This window comes from Panthera pardus, unplaced genomic scaffold (assembly GCF_024362965.1).
Source record: "Panthera pardus isolate Hobbes unplaced genomic scaffold, ASM2436296v1 HiC_scaffold_11, whole genome shotgun sequence".
Taxonomy (NCBI): Eukaryota; Metazoa; Chordata; class Mammalia; order Carnivora; family Felidae; genus Panthera; species Panthera pardus.
The window spans coordinates 72855267-72876547 of record NW_026526666.1 but is presented as its reverse complement, the minus strand read 5'-3'; the positions used below and the strand labels follow the sequence as shown (position 1 = coordinate 72876547).

The 21281-nt window shown below is 55.8% G+C and overlaps 1 protein-coding gene across 1 annotated transcript; it reads left to right on the top strand.

The window, feature by feature from the left end:
* The first annotated feature begins 671 nt into the window (after positions 1–671).
* TIE1 (tyrosine kinase with immunoglobulin like and EGF like domains 1) lies at positions 672–21071 on the top strand. The gene is made up of 23 exons (XM_053896489.1): positions 672–819; positions 3040–3351; positions 3447–3557; positions 4934–5089; positions 5234–5365; positions 5518–5658; positions 5848–5976; positions 6749–6894; positions 7134–7278; positions 9621–9779; positions 9925–10062; positions 10263–10559; positions 11135–11425; positions 11673–11863; positions 14373–14583; positions 14746–14856; positions 15036–15226; positions 16199–16312; positions 16415–16485; positions 17650–17690; positions 17779–17875; positions 17960–18059; positions 20589–21071. The coding sequence occupies exons 1-23, from the start codon at positions 762–764 to the stop codon at positions 20658–20660; spliced, it is 3414 nt and encodes a 1137-aa protein (XP_053752464.1). The 5' UTR covers positions 672–761; the 3' UTR covers positions 20661–21071.
* Positions 21072–21281: the final 210 nt, after the last annotated feature.

Genomic DNA, 21281 nt, shown 5'->3' with positions numbered 1-21281 from the left:
AGGAGGCATATTGCAGGAAGACTTGTTCTGAACCCCTTCACTCCTGTGTATACAAGAGCTATCCATGTTATTAAACTGTTTTGTCCCGTTAATCTGTCTCACATCAATTATTAGAACAGCCAAAGAACCTGGGAGGAAAAACTCGTCCACTCTACATACACAAGATAGAGTCGAAGCGCCTTTCTTGCCCTGAGTGGGAGTCCTTGTGTTCCTTTGTCCACTTTTACACATGTGAACGGCTCTCCGGGACACCCATGTAACTGTGTCCTGGGCACATACGTGAGGAATTGCCTGGGCTGTATTGTGTGTATGTGCTGGGGGGGAGGGGAGACCCTAGAACAATATCCTCCCCCCATCCCTCCTCAATAGGCGGAAGCCACTGGCTTCCTCCCTTTCCTGCCTCCTGCCTCCTGCCTGCTTACAAGACTGAGGACCAGAGGGAGAACAGGAGATGGGAAATCGGTCCAACAGTCCCTAGGTCTGTCCTTACAACTCTCCCCCACCTCAAGTGACCCCATTCCAGGGCCTTCCAGGCCACACCCATCCCCAGCCTTGGGGGTGCCAGACTGGGGGGGGGGGATGTGCAGAAGCAGGATAAGTCCTCCCCACCCCTTCCCTGCCATCCCTCCCACCCAAGCCACCTCATTTCCTCTTCCTCCCCGGCACCAACACAAACTAATCAGTACAGGCTGACCAGCCAGACCCAGAATAGCTGACCGGAGGCCCCGCTTGTCCTGGCCGGCCTGGTCAGCCTCCAGAGTATGGTCTGGCTGGGGCCCCTTTTGCTGCTCCCCAACCTCCTTCTGGCTTCTCATGTTGGTAAGTCTCCCCCAAGCCACTCCACGCCCCCCAGCCCCCAAAGCCCTGATTTTCCCCTAGGAAACCTTATCGTCACTGTCATCACATTCATCCGCTCCCCAATCAGCTAGAAAGTGGGATCAAGGCCTCTAAAACCCAGGCAGGCACTAGAAACCATTGTAGCCTAGAACTGGGAGTAGAGCAGCTATTGACTGAGTTAGATTTTAGGATCAGTAAAGAGCAGCAGGGCCGATGGGGGCCCTGAAGTTTTCAGTGGGTGCTCATATGTTGCTTCAGTGTGTTGGAGTCATTCAATTATTCATTTGACAAACATTTATCTAGCACCAACAATATTCCAGGAGCTGTGCTACGGGCCATTGGTTGAAAGGCAGACAGCTTCCAGGTCTATACAACAGATTATATGATGCCGACCTCCTATGGCTGTCATGGGGTTTAAATGAGGTAATTTATGCACAGCGCCCAATGCCCAGTTGTTAGGTAAGGACTTCTGAATAAGTAGTAGCTGATTCCTTCACTTATGGCCAAAGAGCATTAGAATGCAAAGACTGTCTTTGAGTGGTAGTCGGGGATGTGGGACATGGGGTGAAGGATAGAGACAGACACAAGTAGCTCCACAGGAGCACTGAGAAGGAGTCAGCTACTCTGCTTGAGGGCAATAGATGACAAGGGAGTCCACAAAGCCTTCACTAAGAGCAGTGGCCTTCACTCCAGGCAGCCAGAACAGTAGCTGCAAGTCTCAGAGAGATGGAAGTGCATGCGAGAGAAGTTTCGTGGAGGGAACTCAGCAGGAGGGGCAGAGTGTGAGCAAAGAGGGGCTCAAGGGCATGCCCTGTATCCTGAGAGCAGTGGGGAGCCGTGGGAGGGTTGCAGACCAGGCAGTCACAAGGTCTTAGATGGATCACTTTAGAGGATGAGTTGGGGAAGGAGGAGTATAGCTATTGGGATGATCCGGGTCAGTAAGGGTGAGGGCTAAACAAGGGTGGGCTGAGAGACGGGGGTGAAGTCAAGAGGCTTTAAGGAAATGGAATCTGCAGAATCTTGCGACTGATTGCGGCAGCCGGCATCCCGCTTAGAGGTGTGGAGTTTACAGTCAGGCAGCCCGGCTCTGCCAGTTATTAATTGTATGCCCTTGGGCAAGTGGCGTCTCTGAGGCTTCGTTCACTGGCTATAAAAGTGGAGTAATAACACCCATGACCCACAATAGTTGTGATAAAATGAGAGAACATGAAATGCCTGGCATATAATTGGCCTCCAGTGAGCATTATCATGAAAGTAAGGACATGAGAGGACTCCACAAAGTTCGTGTCTCAGGTGATTGGTGCCATCTGTTGAGTCAGGGAGCACGAGGGAGAAGCAGTATTGGGGAGAGCTGACAGAAACGCAGGCCCAAGCGGACAGGCTGTCCCAGGGTTGTTGACTCAGAGGTGATAGTTACAGCCAGGGGAGGAGATGAGCTTGCTCCAGGAAGCCTGTAGAATAATTACTATTACCCTCGTCTGTAAATGGAAAGACATCAATTTCACCAGGGGGATGTGAAGATCCAATGGGAAACAGGTGCTCCGGCATATGGTGGGCGGTCAGTAAATGCTAACTCCATTTATTCGTGGTAGGCTTTGGAAGAATATTAATTGATAAGCTAAGTGGCATTTAAACTAGCTAATTACTTGGCAGTTACCAGGCAGGGGCCGAAAAGGAGGCGCTCCCTTCCTTTCTGCCCCGCAACCACCCGGCTGCAGAAGTCCACCTCTCCCTTAGACCCCACCTTAAAGCCCAGCCCCACAAGCCTGTCTAGATGTCTGCAGAGGAAGGGAGGGCTTTCTCCAAGGCGATTCTGTTCTCCATGGCTCTCCTGGCCCGCACCCTCTGGTGGGGGGCAGGGAGAGCGGCTGCCCTCCGCGGAACAGCTTGAGGCAGGTCCGGACTCAAGGGGGCTGCCAGGGAATTAAAAAGTGAGGAAACGGAGACAGAGAGCATAGATCATTCTTTCCGAAGCTGGGCCGCAAAGGGCAGCCATCTGGCAGGAGAAGGGGGCGGGGGGGGGGGGGCACGAGGAGGCCAGAGATGAGGCTTTGTTTCGATTTTAGGACGAAGAGACCTGGGGGCGGGGGAAGGGGCCAGTGCGCCGGCGGGAAAGAGGAAGGGAGGGGAGGGAAACGCTCGGCGGAGCGCGGGGCGGGACGGGGACCCCGTCGGACGGCGGACTTGGCGTCCCCGCCGCAGGCGCCGCGGTGGACCTGACGCTGCTGGCCGACCTGCGCCTCGTCGAGCCCCGGCGCTTCTTCCTGACCTGCGTGTCCGGGGAGGCCGGGCCGGGCCGGGGTGCCGACGCCTGGGGCCCCCCTCTGCTGCTGGAGAAGGACGACCGCATCGTGCGCACGCCGCGGCCCGCGCAGCCCCCGCACCTGGTGCGCAACGGCTCGCACCGCATCACGCTGCGCGGCTTCTCGCAGCCCTCGGACCTGGTGGGCGTCTTCTCGTGCGTGGGCGGCGCGGGGCGCACGCGCGTCCTCTACGTGCACAACAGCCCGGGAGGTGAGTCGGCCCCGTGGGGCGGGGACGGGGACGGGGACGGGGACGGGAGGGGGGGGGGGCGCCGTTGACCTCTGACCTCACCCTCCACCCCGCAGCGCACCTGCTCCCGGACAAGGTCACACACACGGTGAACAAAGGCGACACGGCCGTGCTTGCTGCACTTGTGCACAAGGAGAAGCAGACAGATGTGATTTGGAAGAGCAACGGTGAGAGGGGTGTCCTGAACGGGTTGGGCAGGTAAACCTACCTGCCTGAACACCTCCATGCCCTCAGCCTTCCCAGCGTTAGCCACTTACACAGCTTTCGGCATGAAACACCTGTTACCCTCTCCCCCACCAACCTCTGCCCTGGATCAGGTCCTTGATAAGCGCCTGTGCCCATCTCTTTAGCTCTGGGCTGTTCTCCTCCTCTTGCACCCAGAGGACTGGCAGCCTTGGGGTTGGCTGCCTTCTTCCCTGTTACACCCAAATCAGCATTGTGTTAAATCCTCACCTTTGACTCTCCCCCAGGAGTTAGCAGATGCTGTCACATTGCTCACCTGGCGGGGAGCAGCAATCCCCAAGGGGAAGAAGAGAACTGGTAACTCGGCCCAGGATTGCCCCCACCCTGGTCCTATCAGGCCCTCTGGCCACCCCATGGGAGGAAGCCGATATTCTGTGTGGCCCCAAAGACTTAGCCCTCAGACCCACAGCCCTTTGGCTGCCTTTTGCCTCCCTGGGCTCCTGAGGGAAGAGGACCCTTCCCTTGGGCCAAGGGGTTTGCCTCCTGAGCACCAGGCCCCCTAAACTAATGAGAGGTCTGAGAGAGTCAAGTAGACCTGGGCTCCCTACAGTCCAGTCCTGGGCAAAGAGGCAAAAAGGAGGTGGGACAGGGAGAGGGATTCTAGTATTTGGGTCTGCAGGTCCTGGAGGAAGAGGCTTCTGGGAGAAGTCTCTAAGTAGATAACCTTTGAATTGTGCCTAGAAGGAGACATGAGAATTAGCCACACAAAGGAGGAGGAAAGGACATTCCAGGAGGAGGACTGGCTAAGAGCAAAGGCAGGAAGTGCCAAGATACCATAGTGTTTCTAGGAGAGAAACCAGCAGTTCCAGAACTCAGGAATGTTAGGAATCAGGCAGGGTGTGGAGAGGTATGAGGCCAAAGGGCCAAGCGGTGGCCAGACTGGTGAACACCATGTGCTAAGGAGCCAATAACCAGGGAGGAGTCTGAGCAGGGGGTGCTGCAGAGGCTTCTGTTGGGGAAAATCCCACTGGCTGCTGAGTGAAGGATGACTAGGAAAGCGGGGGGCGGGGATGGAGGCAGAGAGACTGCCTGGAAGGCCGTGGTGGTGGTGGTGGCCTTGAGTGTGGAAAGAACTGGACTGCTTTAGGAGATGAGGAGGAGCCAGACTGAGCAGGACCTGGTGACCTACTGGGGGTTGGTAGAGCATAGAGCAGAGGATGTATGCCAACTTTCTGGCTTGGGGACAGATCCTGGCTGGTGCCTCGGCCCAGTTCTGGCCACTTGTACGAGGCTCACACTGATGTGTCCTGGGCACTGGCTGTCACCGGCGCTGAGGCCCCTGACCCATTTATGCCTCCAGGATCCTACTTCTATACCCTGGACTGGCATGAGGCCCAAGATGGGCGGTTCCTGCTGCAGCTCCCAAATGTGCAGCCACCGTCGAGCGGCATCTACAGTGCCACCTACCTGGAAGCCAGCCCCCTAGGCAGCGCCTTCTTCCGGCTCATCGTGCGGGGTTAGGAGCAGAGGGCAGAGGTGGCGGGTGGCATGGGAGGCTGGGAGCCCCGTGGGCACTTCCTGTGGGCCGCCAGGGCTGCCTCAGTCCTCGGCAGCACCGGTAGGTGGGTGACAGCAACTGGCTGAGAGCACATTCCTTCAGGCTGTGGGGCAGGGCGCTGGGGACCAGACTGTACCAAGGAATGCCCAGGCTGCCTGCATGGAGGTGTCTGCCATGACCTGGATGGCGAGTGTGTGTGCCCCCCTGGATTCACGGGTACCCGCTGTGAGCAAGGTAAGGAGGATGGGGAGCTAGGACCTCGGCGGGAGAGGGTGCCTGTCCGGGGGAAGATTCTTGAACCAAGAGCATGGGTGGTGAGAATGCCCGGCAGGACCTGGACTTTGAGGCCCGACAGTGGACCCCGTGCCCACATGTCTGGTTTCTAGCCTGCAGAGAGGGCCGTTTTGGGCAGAGCTGCCAGGAGCAGTGTCCAGGCACATCGGGCTGCCGGGGTCTCACCTTCTGCCTCCCAGACCCCTATGGCTGTTCTTGTGGATCTGGCTGGAGAGGACACCAGTGCCAGGAAGGTATGGACTGACCTGCCAGCCACAGTCCCTGACCCGGAGAGCCAGCCACATACTAGACCTGGACCCTCCCCTTTGGCTCTCGTTGACACACCCGTGCCCTCTCCACCCAACCTGGCATCACCCAGGCCCCAGCTGTGCCCTCATTGCCCCTGGCCTATGTCCCTCTAACCACAACCCCTCTGTTCCCAGCCTGTACCCCTGGCCACTTTGGGGCAGATTGCCGCCTCCAGTGCCAGTGTCAGAATGGCGGGACCTGTGACCGCTTCAGCGGCTGCGTGTGCCCCTCCGGATGGCATGGAATGCACTGTGAGAAATCCGGTACGATCCGTCAAAACAAGTCAACCTTCACCAGACACCTCTCCCTGGCTCAAGGTCCCGCCCTCAGGAAGCTCACGGTCCAGGAAAAGTTCTCAGTGCCCAGCCCACATCACCCACACGGGGATGGGCTGCAGCCGAGACTTGGGGGGAGGGCCAAGAGGAGGCCCCTGGCCAGGCTGAGTTTCGGAGGGGGCTTCGGGGAAGAGGTGAGATCTGAGATGGCTGGGGAAGGAGCACGGGCAGAGGCCTGGGGGCTGAAGACTCAGGGTCGGGTACCAGGACGGTGGAGTAGGGGGGGCGGGGGGGGGGGAGGAGGGGGTTGGGGGAGTGGTCAGAGGAGTCAAGCCTCGGGGACTTGGAACGGCAGGCTACCATGACAGGGGCAGGAGGGAATTGCTGAAGAGGCAGAAGGCAGTCAGCTTGCTGTGAGAGAGGACCCAGGCAGCTGGGTGGGGAGTGGAGGCAGGAGACCCCAGAGGGTCTGTAACAGAGCCCAGAAGCGAGTGAGGCCTGAACCGGTGTTTGGACTGTGAGGCCGGCGAGGGGCCTGCTTTGGCTGAGAGAGGATATCAGGTCGGGGGTGCAGGAGGTAGACCCTGCGGCTGACCAGAGGTGGGGTGCCAGGGCCCTGTAGGACTCTGCTGGCAGAGAGCCTTGAGCGACCGAGGCGATGGTGATGCCTCTGCCAAGATGCAGGTCACACGACCAGGGGCACCCTGGTGGTCGGCGTCTGCCTCACGGGGGCTCCAGCATGTGTCCTTCCTCTCCCTAGACCGGATCCCCCAGATCCTGGATGTGGCCTCGGAGCTGGAGTTCAACTTGGAGACGACGCCCCGGATCAACTGTGCGGCCGCAGGGAACCCCTTCCCGGTGCGGGGCAGCATGGAGCTCCGAAAGCCGGACGGCACAGTCCTCCTGGTCAGCCCCCCGCCCTTGACCCCAGGCCCCCCATCCCGCCAGCCTCACGGTTGCTCCCTCAGACCCCTGACCCCTCAGGGCTTTCTCTAGGCGCTACCCGCTGGCCCGACCACAGGTCAGATAGGGTCAGGCTAATTGCTCAGAAACTACCACTGGTCTTCTGTCCCCTCATCCGTCCCCACATCTGTCACATGGGTGCACATTCTCTATGGTCTGCCCCCTTTCCCTGTCTCTCTCAGTCCACCAAGGCCATTGTGGAGCCAAATAGGACCACAGCTGAGTTCGAGGTGCCTCGCTTGGCCCTCGGGGACAGTGGGCTCTGGGAGTGCCGTGTGTCTACGTCTGGTGGCCAAGACAGCCGACGTTTCAGGGTTAACGTCAAAGGTCAGTGATGTCCTGGGGCCATGGAGGATGGGCAGTGGGCAAAGTGGGCACTAGGTGATGCCGCTAAGACTGGGCATTGTAGCAGGAAGGGAGAGGACATCTAAGGTCACAGCCCAGGACCAAGCAAAGAAGAGGTCTGGGCTGGGCAGTGTCAGAGCAGGAACACAGCTCAGTGCTATCTGGAAAGGACATCCCATGCCCTAGAAACGGGATACCCTCCTGCCTGGCCATGCTGGCCCTCTCCACCTCTTCACAGCCCCTGCACGCAGCATCTCTTTAGCTCTGCCTCTGGGATGCTGCTTCCTGCTCTGAGTCATACCCCAGGGCTCTCAGTGCCAGGACAGGGGAGCACATGGGACGCCCAAACTCAGAAGGTAACCTGCTGCCCAGAGGAGCTGCATAGGGTTTCCCCAGTGAGTAGGGAGGGAGTGCCCAGGATGGCCCAGAGTGGAGCCATCCAGCCCAGCTCAGGTGTCTCTTCACCTTCTCCAGCATCATAAGCCCTGGCTTCTCTTTTCTTTTTTTTAATTTATTTATTTTGAGAGAGGTGGGGAGAGGCAGAGAGAGAGGGAGAGAGAGAATCCCCAGTAGGCCCTGTGCTGTCAGTGCAGAGCCCGATGCGGGGCTCAAAGGGGCTCAGTCTCACGAATTGTGAGATCACGACCTGAGCCGAAATCGAGAGTCAGACAGACGCTTAACTGACTGAGCCACCCAGGTGTCCCCTGGCTCCTCTTGCCCTCTGCTCCTGGCAGCCCACCCCTGTAACAGAAGCCCAGACCTCCCTCATCTTCCTCTTCCTTCCCACTGGCTCACCGCCACCCCTCCCACAACTTTGTGGCTGCCCCACCAGCAGGAAACATCAGTGTGGCCAGGCTCCACCTTCAGCCTGTGTCTTCTCCCCAGGCATCTGACCTAGGCAACACGGGTTCAAATCCTCCCCACAAATCCCTGGCTCCGTCGCCTTAAGCCAGCTGCTTAGTCCCTCACCGCTTATTTCTCTCTACAGTGAGGACATCAGCGTTACACTAGCTAGGATTGCTGTGAAGCAAGTTAAATGATACCTTTAATGCATTTAAGTTGCATTTAAGTTAGATGATGCATTTAAGCCCTTAGCACAGTGCCTAACACAGGGCCTGTGCTGGATAAATGTTAGCATTTATTGTCATGATTCTTAAAGGGTCCTCTCCCAAGTTTCAGCTGTTCTCTGGCAATGCCCAGGCTTGATCTGCAGGCTAGACCACTCTCCTGAGCTCCAGACCCATTTGGTGGGACCTCCAGAAGTGGGGTTCTGGCTCTGAAGTCAGCGTGGAAGTTCCCTGGTGTATGATTCAAGGGCCCACTTCATCTCCATCCATCTCCTGGACAGCCCTAGGCACAGGGGGCTCCACAGATCCAAACCCAACCTTCATCTCACCTCCTCATGATGTGCTCATTTCTGTCAGACACCACCGTTCCTCCCCGCCCACTGAGCTCTCAACCCCGCATCCTCTGCCCTGCCTCCTGCCCTCCCTCGCTTCCATCTACCCATTCCCCCGTCCTTCCATCCTGCTTAGAAAAATCAGTCTGGAAAATGTTTGAAAGTGGCGAGGGAATCAGTCATGGCATTGATCTACTGATCTGGTAAGAAAAGCTAAGGCCAGGACAAGGGTGTGTTGGCCATGGAATGAGGAAGCCAGGCAGGAACACAAAAGCTATTTGCAGTAGAATTGGCTGATTCTAGGTGGCCTGACCGACAGACCAAGTTCAAACACTGGTTGTAATTCCTGCTGGCTGCATGTCCTTAGGCAAGGTAGATGTCTCCGAACTTCAGTTTCTTCTCTCATAACCCAGGGTGAGAGCCCCATCTGAAAAGTAGCTGTGAGAAGTAGATATTGTACCTAGGAAGCAGCTGGGATAGAGCAGGTGCTTCACCACTAGCTACCTTTTTTTCCCCCCCAATTAAGAGAGTAACAAATGATAGGGGGAGGGGCAGAGAGTAGGCTGATCCCATGTTATCTCCCTGCCTTGGGTTTCAGCCCCCTCTGTCTCCCCTACACTGCAGGGACAGCATACCCTCCCCCAAACCCATCTAGCCATATCAGACCTCTTTGAATGTCTTTGGGGATACTCTCACATCCTCATTGCCAGATCTGTGTGCCCCGAGCTGCTTAGGGGGCAGAATGCTATCCTGCTTGAATGCTGGCCATTCCGGTCATCTGTTGAACTTGGTCTCTCCCCAGCCTAGAGGGGGCCCTGATCCAAACCAAGACCCAGAGATCTCTTTGGCCAGAGTAGAGTCCTCTTATTTTTCTGAGGACTGGGCAGGCTGTCTGGGCCCTGCCTTACCTTGGGTCTCCTGGCAGTGCCCCCAGTGCCCCTGACTGCTCCGCGGCTCCTGGCCAAGCAGAGCCGCCAGCTCGTGGTCTCCCCACTGGTCTCCTTCTCCGGGGACGGACCCATCGCCTCCGTCCGCCTGCACTACCGGCCCCAGGACAGCACCATGGCCTGGTCCGCCATTGTGGGTGAGCAGGGAGACAGCTGGGGACGGGAGGGGGGCTGGGGCAGGACAGGGGTGTTGGGTAACAATGAGAAAGGACAGAACGAAAAGGGGGGAAGACGGCAGCTTCTGGAAAAGGTAGGGGGCTGAATGATGTGTCCTGTCCCCAGTGGACCCCAGTGAGAATGTGACTTTAATGAACCTGAAGCCGAAGACAGGATACAGTGTCCGTGTACAGCTGAGCCGGCCAGGGGAAGGAGGGGAGGGGGCCTGGGGGCCTCCCACCCTCATGACCACAGACTGTCCTGGTGAGAGGCCAAGAGTCATCCCTTCCTGTCCCCCCAGGAGTTACTGTTCCTATGCACTCAGCAGTTGTCATGTCTTGTCCACCCCCAGGGGCCCCTGCCTTTCCCACTGGAGTTTGTCCCACCCTGTCCCCTGGGGAGCACTATCCTGTCCAGCCCCAAGGACCCACTGGACGGTTCTGACCCCTGACCTCCGGTCCCAGAGCCCTTGCTGCAGCCATGGCTGGAGGGCTGGCACGTGGAGGGCCCTGACCGGTTGCGAGTGAGCTGGTCCTTACCCTCGGTGCCTGGGCCACTGGTGGGCGATGGTTTCCTGCTGCGCCTGTGGGATGGGGCACGGGGACAGGAGCGGCGGGAGAACGTCTCGTCCCCCCAGGCCCGCACCGCCCTCCTGACTGGACTCACGCCTGGCACCCACTACCAGCTGGATGTGCGGCTGTACCACTGCACCCTCCTGGGCCCTGCCTCGCCCCCTGCACGCGTGCTTCTGCCCCCCACTGGTATGCTCAGGAAGGGGGTTATGGGCTCGGGATGAGGGGAGGACACGGGACACAGGAAACGCCAGACCCGTAAGGACACGGGAGGTTACAGGAGAGCGGATAGACCTAGAACACAAGACGTGTGGAAAACGTGGGCATAAGGGAGAAGCAGGATATCAGGCAGACGTGAACACAGGGAGGACATGGGGTGGGCAGATATTGGAGGCTGGTGGGGACGTAGGTCAGCAGGAGCATATGGGATGGGGAAGGATGGGGAGGCCATGGTTTACAGGGAGAACAGGTCATGGGGAGGATATGGTGTACCAGGAGGACATGGGGATCGGGGGAACACAAGGCACATGGGGAAGGCCCAGCACCCTGGGAGGATCCAGGACACCAGGAGGGCCTGGCACAGAAGGAGAATAAGAGGAAGCTGAAGCTTGGGGATGAAGGGAGGGAGCCATAGGGAAAGGATGGCAGGGTGGCTCCCATTCTGGGGTCCACCGAGCAGGGGACACAGCTAGAATGGATCTGACCCCAGAACTACATACCCTGCTCCTGCCTGAGCCCCGCCTTCCCCGCCCCCACCTCCCCAGGGCCCCCAGCCCCCCGACACCTCCATGCCCAGGCCCTCTCAGACTCTGAGATCCAGCTGACGTGGCAGCGGCCAGAGGCTTCGGCTGGGCCTATATCCAAGTACATCGTGGAGGTGCAGGTGGCTGGGGGCTCAGGCGACCCCCTGTGGATGGACGTGGACAGGCCTGAGGAGACAAGCACCGTTGTCCGTGGCCTCAACGCCAGCACACGCTACCTCTTCCGTGTGCGGGCCAGTATCCAGGGTCCCGGAGACTGGAGCAGCGTCGTGGAGGAGTCTACCCTGGGTAACGGTAGGAGCTCGTGCCTTGGGAGCTAGGAAACCCAAGGCCCTTCCCGACAAGTGACGAGAGTCCTAGTACCGGGGACCCTGACCCTTCCCTTCTTAGGACCCATTGTCCTAGCGCTAGGAAAATCCTGTCACTCCAGTGGACCGTTGGCCCTCGGCCTGACACCCCTCGTCCCTCCTGGTACTGGGATCTCTGACCTCTCCCTCCCTGACCCAGGCTTCCCACGATCTGCCCCTCTTATTGTGTCCAGGGCTGCAGAGTGAGGGCCCGGTCCAAGAGGTCCAAGCGGCTGCAGAGGGCCTAGATCAGCAGCTGGTACTGGCCGTAATGGGTTCTGTGTCTGCCACCTGCCTTACCATCCTGGCTGCCCTCCTGACCCTGGTGTGCATCCGCAAAAGCTGCCCGCACCGCAGACGCACCTTCACCTACCAGTCAGGATCGGTCAGTCCCCTGTACCCACCCACGTGTGCACTCCCCCATCTACGTTTGCGCACACACAGTACCCGTACACCCGAGTGTGTGTGTGTGTGTATGCACGCGTGTGTGTGTTTGTGTTGCAGCCACGGGTCTGCACTCAGCAGTGCTCTAGGGCACAAAACATAATTGTCTTTATTTTTCTAGAGCTGAACTGCGTTCATAAGTCAATTTATGTTACTGGTGAATATCGCCAGTTCAAAATAACTCTGTTCTGTCCATGTTTCACCACGGTTAATTCAGGGTCCTCCCGCTTCTCACTGGAGGTGCCGTAAGCCTGGGTAGCGTGGTGCTGACACGGGGTGGGAAGGGGGCAGGGGCACACCTGGGCCTCATGCTGGCATCCATCCTAGCAGACCCTCCTGGACATGGGAGCCAGCCTCCATCTGCACACATTTGTGGCTGATGCCCTTAGCCCTTCTGTGGCCTCCTGCCAACAGGCCGCTCGTACTGTGAGTTCCTGGTCCCAGCCTCCATGTCTGCGAGTGTCAGGGCCAGCTCCAGGAGACTTCAGAGCCCTGAGGTGCTCCCTGTGCCCTGCGAGCATGTTCTGTGGCCCTCATACCCTTTGTCACGACCCCTGTCACAGTCGTTCCTACTGCTCCAGAGTTGTGCCAGCTCAAGGCTCACCTGTTGCTGCCGGGGAAAGGCAGTGATGCCTCCTCTCTTCCTGGCCTCGCCATAAACCTGTCTGTTCTCGGTCTGTGCCCCTCCAGCCTGCGGGCCCATACTTGGGGTGGGGGTGCGGGGCAGTGCTGGCTTCTCTTTAGGGACCCAGCATCACCCCCTCTTGTTACCACCTCCCATCCCACCTGCCCGTCCCCCACTGCTGTCCCTGATAATCCAAACTCTGCCCTTGGTCCTCCGTGCCTGGGCTCTTGATAGTTACAGCCAAGCCCTGGCATTTAAAAAAAAAAAACAAAAACAAAAACCACCACCAACAAAAAAACCCTCTTCTGTCTCAAGGGCTGATCCTTGTGATAGAAAGTCTAGTGTCCAAGGCTATTGTCTCTGCCATGCCTTTAAAAACTCCCTTCAGAGATTCAATTGGCTTCTTTGTTCCAGGCTGCTCCCTCTGAGGTCAGTGCACACAGAAAGCCAGCCGCTGCTAAGGTGGGGGAAGGGTAACGAATACAGATGTGGAGGGAAGGAGGTGGGAAAGCAGAGTTTTAACATACATATATATATAATCCTAGTTTCGAGATCTGCCCTGCCACGTGTGCCTGCATGAAGGTGTGTGTGAGCGCCACGCAGGAGTACCTGTGTGCATCCACTTGTGGGCACCCCCACCTGTGTATGCGTGTGTCCCCGTGCTTGTGCTCCTCCGTGGGATGGGTACGTGTGCATGCACGCGCCTACATATGGTGCCGCTGCTGGGCCACATGTGCGCCCTCGGCGGTTGATGGCTTCAGGTGAATCCACGTGCCCCGTGTCCTTTGCCCTCGCCCATGGATCCGAGCTTCAGCTCACTTAGGGAGCCCCGCCACCAGGTCTGTGTTAACCGCCTTCCAGTCCTCATAGCGGCAGTGCCCTTGGTCCCGTTCAGCTGTTTCGTTTTCCTGCCATCTGCCCTGCCCAGGTGGCCCAGCTCCTACACAGTTGGGGGAAGTGGATGTTCCTCTTTGTGACAGTCTTTCTATCTTCAGCTCCTGGGTGGTTTTAGAGCTATAAACGGATGCCAAGTGGGTCTGCTTCTGCCACTGTGGAGAAAACCCCTCCACTGACTCCCAGCAGCTTGGGGCTTAGCCTGTAGTAGGTGCTCAATAAACGTATCCTAGCCCACTGCCCAAGGCTAGAATCCTCTCCAGAGTATCCTTGATGGCAGAAAAGCCTGGCTGTGAGATCAGCACAATGGGAAGCTCACCACTTCCCATCACAGCTCACTCCAATTCTTTCCTGTTCTAAATGTTAGAGATGTAGGGGCACCTGGGTGGCTCAGTCAGTTAAGCACCTGACTCTGGATTTCAGCTTAGGTCACGATCTCATGATTCATGAGTTTGAGCCCCGCATCAGGCCTGGCGTCGGGCTCCACACTGTCAGTGTGGAGCCTCCTTGGGATTCTCTCTCTCCATCTCTTTCTGCCCCTCCCCAGTTCTCTCTCTCAAAGTAAATAAACTTAAAACATTTTTAGAAATATCCTCTTTCCATTGACTCATGGCTTCATGGCTTCTAGCAACCCTAAGCCCCCCACACCTGTTTTTCCAGAGCCCCACATACCTACCTGCTCCCCAGGCTGTGGCTTCTGCATCTCTCTTCTTGGACATTTGTCCACCCAGCAGCCCCACTGATGGCTTCATCTTCTATGATACTGTCTCAGTATGTGTCTTCTGCATGTCTGTTCCTGGCTGACCACCAGAGTGCCCTCTGCGTGGGTCTCTTTCCATTTGTCTGGCTATTCTTTGATGCCTGTCTGTGCCTTTTGCCGGCCCCGTGTCTGCTGCATGGACTGTCTGCCCATTTGTCCCATCCTATGAAGGGTGAAGAAACCATCCTACAGTTCAGCTCAGGCACCCTGACGCTAACCCGGCGGCCAAAACCACAGCCCGAGCCCCTGAGTTATCCAGTGCTGGAGTGGGAAGACATCACCTTTGAGGACCTCATTGGGGAGGGGAACTTTGGCCAGGTCATCCGGGCCATGATCAAGAAGGATGGGCTCAAGATGAACGCGGCCATCAAGATGCTGAAAGGTTCCCTGGGAGTGACCCCTGACCCCAGGCCTGCCCCCCTCCTTTGTCCCACAGATCCCAGGCCCTACCTGGCCCGCTCCAGCAACTGACCCCAGCCCTCTCTACCCATGTCTCTTCTCCAGAATTATTTCTGGCAAAAGTGATATTGGCTTCTTTCCACAGAGTATGCCTCTGAAAATGACCATCGTGACTTTGCGGGAGAATTGGAAGTTCTGTGCAAACTGGGACATCACCCCAATATCATCAACCTCTTGGGGGCTTGTGAAAACCGAGGTGAGCCCCCAGCTCATCACCTGCCCCTTCTTCCAAAACCCCGTCGACAGCCATCACCTCTGTCCATGTCACTAGCTTGCTGGAGCTTCAGGCTCCCTGTGTGCCACCGTTGGGTGCCTGCTGCCCACAGGCTGCCTGCACAGAAACCTTCACCCTGTACCTGTCTCCTTCCCTGTCAGGTTACTTGTACATCGCTATTGAATACGCCCCCTACGGGAACCTGCTAGACTTTTTGCGGAAGAGCCGGGTCCTGGAGACGGACCCAGCCTTTGCCCGGGAACACGGAACTGCCTCCACTCTCAGCTCCCGGCAGCTGCTGCGCTTTGCCAGTGATGCTGCCAACGGCATGCAGTACCTGAGCGAGAAGCAGGTGAGTGTGGGGAGGGAAGGCGTGCCAGAGGGGGCACTGGGTCAACTGCAGGAGGTAGAGTCAGCAGGCTGTCATTGGATGTGGGGTCGAGGAGCACAGAGAAGGATGTGACCCTGAGCTGCTGGCCTGGCTAAGTACGCGAGAGCACAAGGGGAGAAGCAGGTTTGGAGGAGGTGTTGTATTTGAAGCATCGGAGGAACATCTTGGTGGAGATGTTGAGTTGGCAGTTACAGATGCCAGCCTAGAACTCGGGAGAAAGAGCTAGGCCAGAAACAACAATCTGGAAGCTGTCATCCCACAGATGGTGGATGAATCTCATGGTGAGGGAGTGGGTGAGACCCACCAGGACAGGGTAGAGGTGGAGCAGGGAGTGGAGGCCCGAGCCCCAGGGTGAGGACATCCCGCTTGAATGGAAGGAAGGAGGGGACAGTAGCAGGAGGCGAGCATGATGCTGAGGAAGGACATTTTAAAGTTAGTGGAGTTTTGAGGGTCTTTGAAGCAGAGGAATAGGGGCCAGTGAGAGGGAGGGTTTGATGGAGAGAAGTCTCTGAGGAGGTTGGAGGACCTTGTGGGGAAGACTTGGGACTCAAGGGAAAGGTCACTCTGGGCAAGAGGAGGGCCTTCCCCACTTTCCTCAATGAGGGGAGAGGAAAATGGGGCGGGGCAGGAAGGTAGGAAGTGAAGAGAAGGAGATGCGGTGTGGTCACCAAGGACAAGCCCACCCTTGTCCCAGGAAGAGGGATGCAGCCTGAGCTTGGCCATGGGCAGCTCACAGGGAGATAGGGACAACCAGCAGTGTGACTTTTCTAAGGCAGGAGTCGCTGGTCCAGGATAAGGCCTGGTTGACTGGGAAGAAGGGTGAGGGGCTCTTACAGGGATGGAGGGCCAGCTGTGGGGCCAGACTCCTCACTGGTCGAGGAGTCCTGGCCTTTCTCATCCCCGGTCTTCCCTGACTTCTGACCGTGCCTGCAGTTCATCCACAGGGACCTGGCTGCCCGAAATGTGCTAGTTGGGGAGAACCTGGCCTCCAAGATTGCCGACTTTGGCCTTTCTCGGGGGGAGGAAGTTTATGTGAAGAAGACGATGGTAAGTCTTAGTCCCCCCACCTCAGGTTCCATGCCTGCCCCCCAGAGCTCCACACACCAGTCCCTCCTCCTCACCCAACCCCTCAAACCCACTCTCTCCCAGGGGCGTCTCCCCGTGCGCTGGATGGCCATTGAGTCTCTGAACTACAGTGTCTACACCACCAAGAGTGATGTGTGAGTATGGGGCTCAGAAGGAGCAGGGCTTATGGTCCGCAGGGATGCACACAGACGTAACGTAGACACGTCTCAGACATGTCTCAGATAGTACAAGGCACGATTGGGACATTCCCAACGTATATTCCACGCGTGACACAGGTGTGACACAAGTGTGCCTTGGATATACCTTGGCGATGCTCAGCATCTTAGTGGGAAGGCGGAGGGGGGTGGGGGGGCGGTGCTAGTTAGAAGGAGGTGTGGTCTTGGAAGGTGTTTCAGTGGTAGGATTGGGGTAGGGAAGTTTAGGGCTGTGCTCATCTAAAAGACTGGGAGATACCTTGGAGAGGTTTGGGAATGTTGGTGGATAATGCCTAGGTGGATGGAAAGACCACCCCAGGAATGTTCTCACCTTCATCTCTGAAGGGTGGTATCATCCCCACCTGAGGACCTAACCAGACCATAACCCCCAAGACCCCCTCTTTGTGCTCCTCACCCCCATATGACCATCGTGGCCCACCTCTGCTCCTCTTTCCAAGGAACCTGGCCTGCCCATCCCTCCAGCTCTGGCTCTGCCCATTTGCCACCAGCCCTTTGGCCTGGCCTGCCTTGCTCACTGTCCAGCACACCCACCGCCCCTCTGACCACCACTCAACTGCTTCCTGCTTCTGCCCCCAAACCCCCTAGGTCCCCTCCCCCTGACTAGAACTCCCACTCTGGTCTCACCTGCATGGAGGTTGCAACAGCATAAGAGGCAGTTAAAAGCAAGGGCTTTGGAATCAAGTTGTCAGGATTTGATTCCAGTTCTACCATTTACTAGCCGTGTGACCTTGGGAAAGCCAGCTAATCTCTCAGTACCTCAGTGTCTCCATCTATAGAATGGGGAGAATGATAGTACCTATATCATAAGGTTGGTGTGAGGGTTAAATGAATTAACATATATGTTAAATGATGAGTGCCTGGTCCATAGTAAGTGTGTGATACAAATGTTAGCTATGATGATGTTGAGCCTGGGAGTGGCTATGAAGGACTTTGAGTGGACAGAGACGGCAGCTGGCCAAGGCAGACACTTGCAGAGTAAACACACGCAGGGGGCGGGAGGGGCGGCACCCTTGGGGTAGATGGACACTGAACTGCTGGGCCCCGGGGTCTAGAAGATCACTAAGTACATCCTTCTCATTTCAGTTGGTCCTTTGGGGTCCTCCTCTGGGAGATCGTGAGCCTTGGTGAGTCCCTGACCCCCACCCCCCAGAGTGCCCTCTCCTTACCCCCACCTCAGTCCCTGGGCTGAGAGAGTTTTGTCCTCTCCTGCAGGGGGCACGCCGTACTGTGGCATGACCTGTGCTGAGCTGTATGAGAAGCTGCCTCAGGGCTACCGCATGGAGCAGCCTCGTAACTGTGACGATGAAGTGTGAGTCTCCTCAGCCTGGAGCCCCGTGACCCCATCACCCCAGCTAGCCCTGACCCCTCATCTCAGCAATGCCCCCATCTGCAGGTACGAGCTGATGCGTCAGTGCTGGCGGGACCGTCCATACGAGCGACCCCCCTTTGCCCAGATTGCACTGCAGCTGGGCCGGATGCTGGAAGCCAGGAAGGTGAGGAGGCTGGGGTGACGGGGACTAGGGCTCATCAGGCTCCAGGGGTGCCCTCTCATACGAGCCAGAGAGCAGCAGCCTCTATGTCCTTGTCCCCACCACTTGCTGCAGGACAGCTAAGCGGGACCTCTGGATGCCACCCCCCCTTTCCAGTGCCCCATGGGTTGGACACGAGGCTCTCCTAACTCTTCTGAGGCCCCAGCAGCAAATCCCTCCCCTAGCTCCCAACTGTTTACCCATCTTCCTCTGCTGGGGCTATCAGCCCATTCTCCTCTGGGCCACCTCTCCTCACCTGGCACAGAGCCAGAGTGACAACGCATGAATGGCCAACCAACCAAATGGGCAGATGGAGGAATGAATGATACAGTAAGTGAATGAATGGAAAGAATTAGTGGATGGATGATGTAATAAACATATGAATAAATACATAAATAACTGACTCTAGTAACCATGTGGATAAATAAATTATCAGATAAATATAAATGAAGAAACCTATCAGAGTAAATGCAAAAAGAGTTCTTCATTTAAACTAATGACTAAATAGCTATAGGAATTCACAAACTGTCTCAAGAATAAAGGAATGATCAGGAGCACCTGGCTGGCTCAGTTGGTGGAGCATTCTTGATCTCAAAGTTGTGAGTTCGAGCCCCATGTTGGGTATACAGATTACTCAAAAATAAAATATTTTTAAAAAGCAAGCAAAAAGTAAGGAATGACCAAATAACCATATAAATGGCTGAATCACCAAAAATACCCTGATGAATAAATGAATGAATGAACAAAAAATTCACTTGTTGAGTGCATTAAAAAAAAAACAACTAAGATGTAGGATACGAAAGATGAGATATATGCAGTGGCCCCTTGAACAATGTATGACTAAGGGGTACCGATCCCTTATGTAGTCAAAAATCTGCTTATAACTTTTGACTTTCCCAAAACTTAATTACTAATAGCTGAACTTTTGACTGGAAGCCTTACTGATGACATAAACAGTCAACTAACATGTATTTTGTATATGTATTATACATTGTATTCTTATACTAAAGTAAGCTAGAGAAAAGAAAAAGATCATGAAGAAGAGAAAATACATTACCAGTCCTGTACCGCATTTATTGAAAAAAATCTGGTGTAAGTGGACCCATACAGTTAAAATCCATGTTGGTCAAGAGTCAATTATGTATACAATGGACTATTACCCAGCTATAAAGAGAATGAAATCAAGGGGTGCCTGGGTAGCTCAGTCGGTTAAGCATCTGACTCTCTATTTCAGAGTCTCATGGTTCATGAGTTCAAGCCCCACATCAGGCTCTGCACTGACAGCATGGATTCTCTGTCATGGGAATTCTCTGTCTCCCTCTTTCTCTCTCTGCCCGTCCCCAACTCACACTTTCCAATAGATTTTTTTTTTAATATTTGTTTGTTTTTGAGAGAGCACGAGCAGGGGAGGGGCAGAGAAAGAGGGAGACAGAATCCAAATCAGGCTCTGAGGTTGTCTGTGCTGTCAGCACAGAGCCGGGCATGGGGCTCAAACTCACAGACCACAAGGTCATGACCTGAGCTGAAGTCAGACACTTAACCAACTGAGCCACCCCGGCGCCCCTACAACTCTCTCTCCCTCTCTCTCTCTCTCTCTCAAAAATAAATAAACTTAAAAAATAATAATAAAAAGAATGAAATCTTGCCATTCACAACAATGTGGATGCATCTAGAGAGTACTATGCTAAGTAAAATAAGAGAGAGACAAATACCATAGGACTTTACTTATGTGTGGAATCTAAAAAAATAAAACAGAAATTCATAAATACAGAGAACAAACTAGTGATTGCTCAAAGGGAGAAGGGGGGCAAAATCGGTGAAGATTAAGAGGTACAAACTTCCACTTATGCGATAAATAAGTCACAGGGCTGAAAGTACAGCATAGGGAACACAGCCAATAATACTGTAATAACTTTGTACAATGACAGATGGTAACTGTCAAATCACTATGTTGTACACCTGAACCTAATACAATATCGTACGCCCACTACACTTCAGCGAAAAAGTTTTTTAAAAGAAGAAAAAAGAAGGGGCGCCTGGGTGGCGCAGTCGGTTAAGCGTCCGACTTCAGCCAGGTCACGATCTCGCGGTCCGTGAGTTCGAGCCCCGCGTCAGGCTCTGGGCTGATGGCTCGGAGCCTGGAGCCTGTTTCCGATTCTGTGTCTCCCTCTCTCTCTGCCCCTCCCCCGTTCATGCTCTGTCTCTCTCTGTCCCAAAAATAAATAAAAAACGTTGAAAAAAAAAATTAAAAAAAAAAAAAAAAAAAGAAGAAAAAAGAAAAAAAATTCCTGTGGAACAATTGTGTCAAGGGCCTCTCACCTGGATGCCGAGCCGTGGTCTATCCTGGCTTGGTGAGGGCTGCCCTCAGCCATAGGGCCATCTTGAATCTAGTTCAGTGTCTCTTCAAGTACCCCCAGCACCTGGAAGTCAGGGAGCTCCAGGCCAGAGTCGCCCGCATCCCTGGCCCCCACTAAAGCTTGCTCTGCCCCCCAGGCCTATGTGAACATGTCGCTGTTTGAGAACTTCACTTATGCGGGCATCGACGCCACAGCTGAGGAGGCCTGAGCTGCTGTCGAGCCGGAACCGGGCTCTGCTGGCCAGAGCAAGCTCCGCTGTCCACCCTGTGACTTCGGATCCTCGCAGCCTCTGACCTGAACTCCCTCAAGCAATTTTTTTTTAACTTAAGAAAAGAAGGGACCCTGGGGTGGGGTGGGCGTAGGGGCCTCGCAGCTGCTCCCAGGCCACGTGCAGCTACTCTTACAGCTACCCTTCACACCCTTCCTTCTAGTTGAGCTGCTCCACGAGTGTACCCCTCTTCTGCCACTCCCCACGCTCAACCACCACCCCCCCCCGCAGCTCCTCCACCCAAGCCGGCACCCACACCACTAACATTCCCCTTTAGGCTACGTCCCCGCCCCCCACCCCCAGCCCCCAGCTTTGTAGTCCCAAAACAAATAAATGCTCTGAGAAGCTCCAGCCCACGTCTTCGACTGCTGGCCAATCCCAAGGAAAAGTCGAACCAGAGGGCAACTGGACTAAGAAAAGAAACGCTGTCCCCAGTTGCACAGTCGCAGGCCCAAACCCTCTGTTGGGGTCACCTCTCCACGATGGGGATGCTGTGGAAGACCCGTTTTACGCAGACCCCACCACCCACGTGTCTGTGCTATGAGAAGCCGTTTCCCCATC

Excerpts from the sequence above, each read along its gene's own strand:
- TIE1 (XM_053896489.1), top strand. The coding sequence starts at position 762 with ATGGTCTGGCTGGGGCCCCTTTTGCTGCTCCCCAACCTCCTTCTGGCT. Across the intron at positions 15,227-16,198 it reads AGTACCTGAGCGAGAAGCAG|TTCATCCACAGGGACCTGGC; the intron begins GTGAGTGTGGGG and ends CCGTGCCTGCAG. Across the intron at positions 16,313-16,414 it reads TTTATGTGAAGAAGACGATG|GGGCGTCTCCCCGTGCGCTG; the intron begins GTAAGTCTTAGT and ends ACTCTCTCCCAG.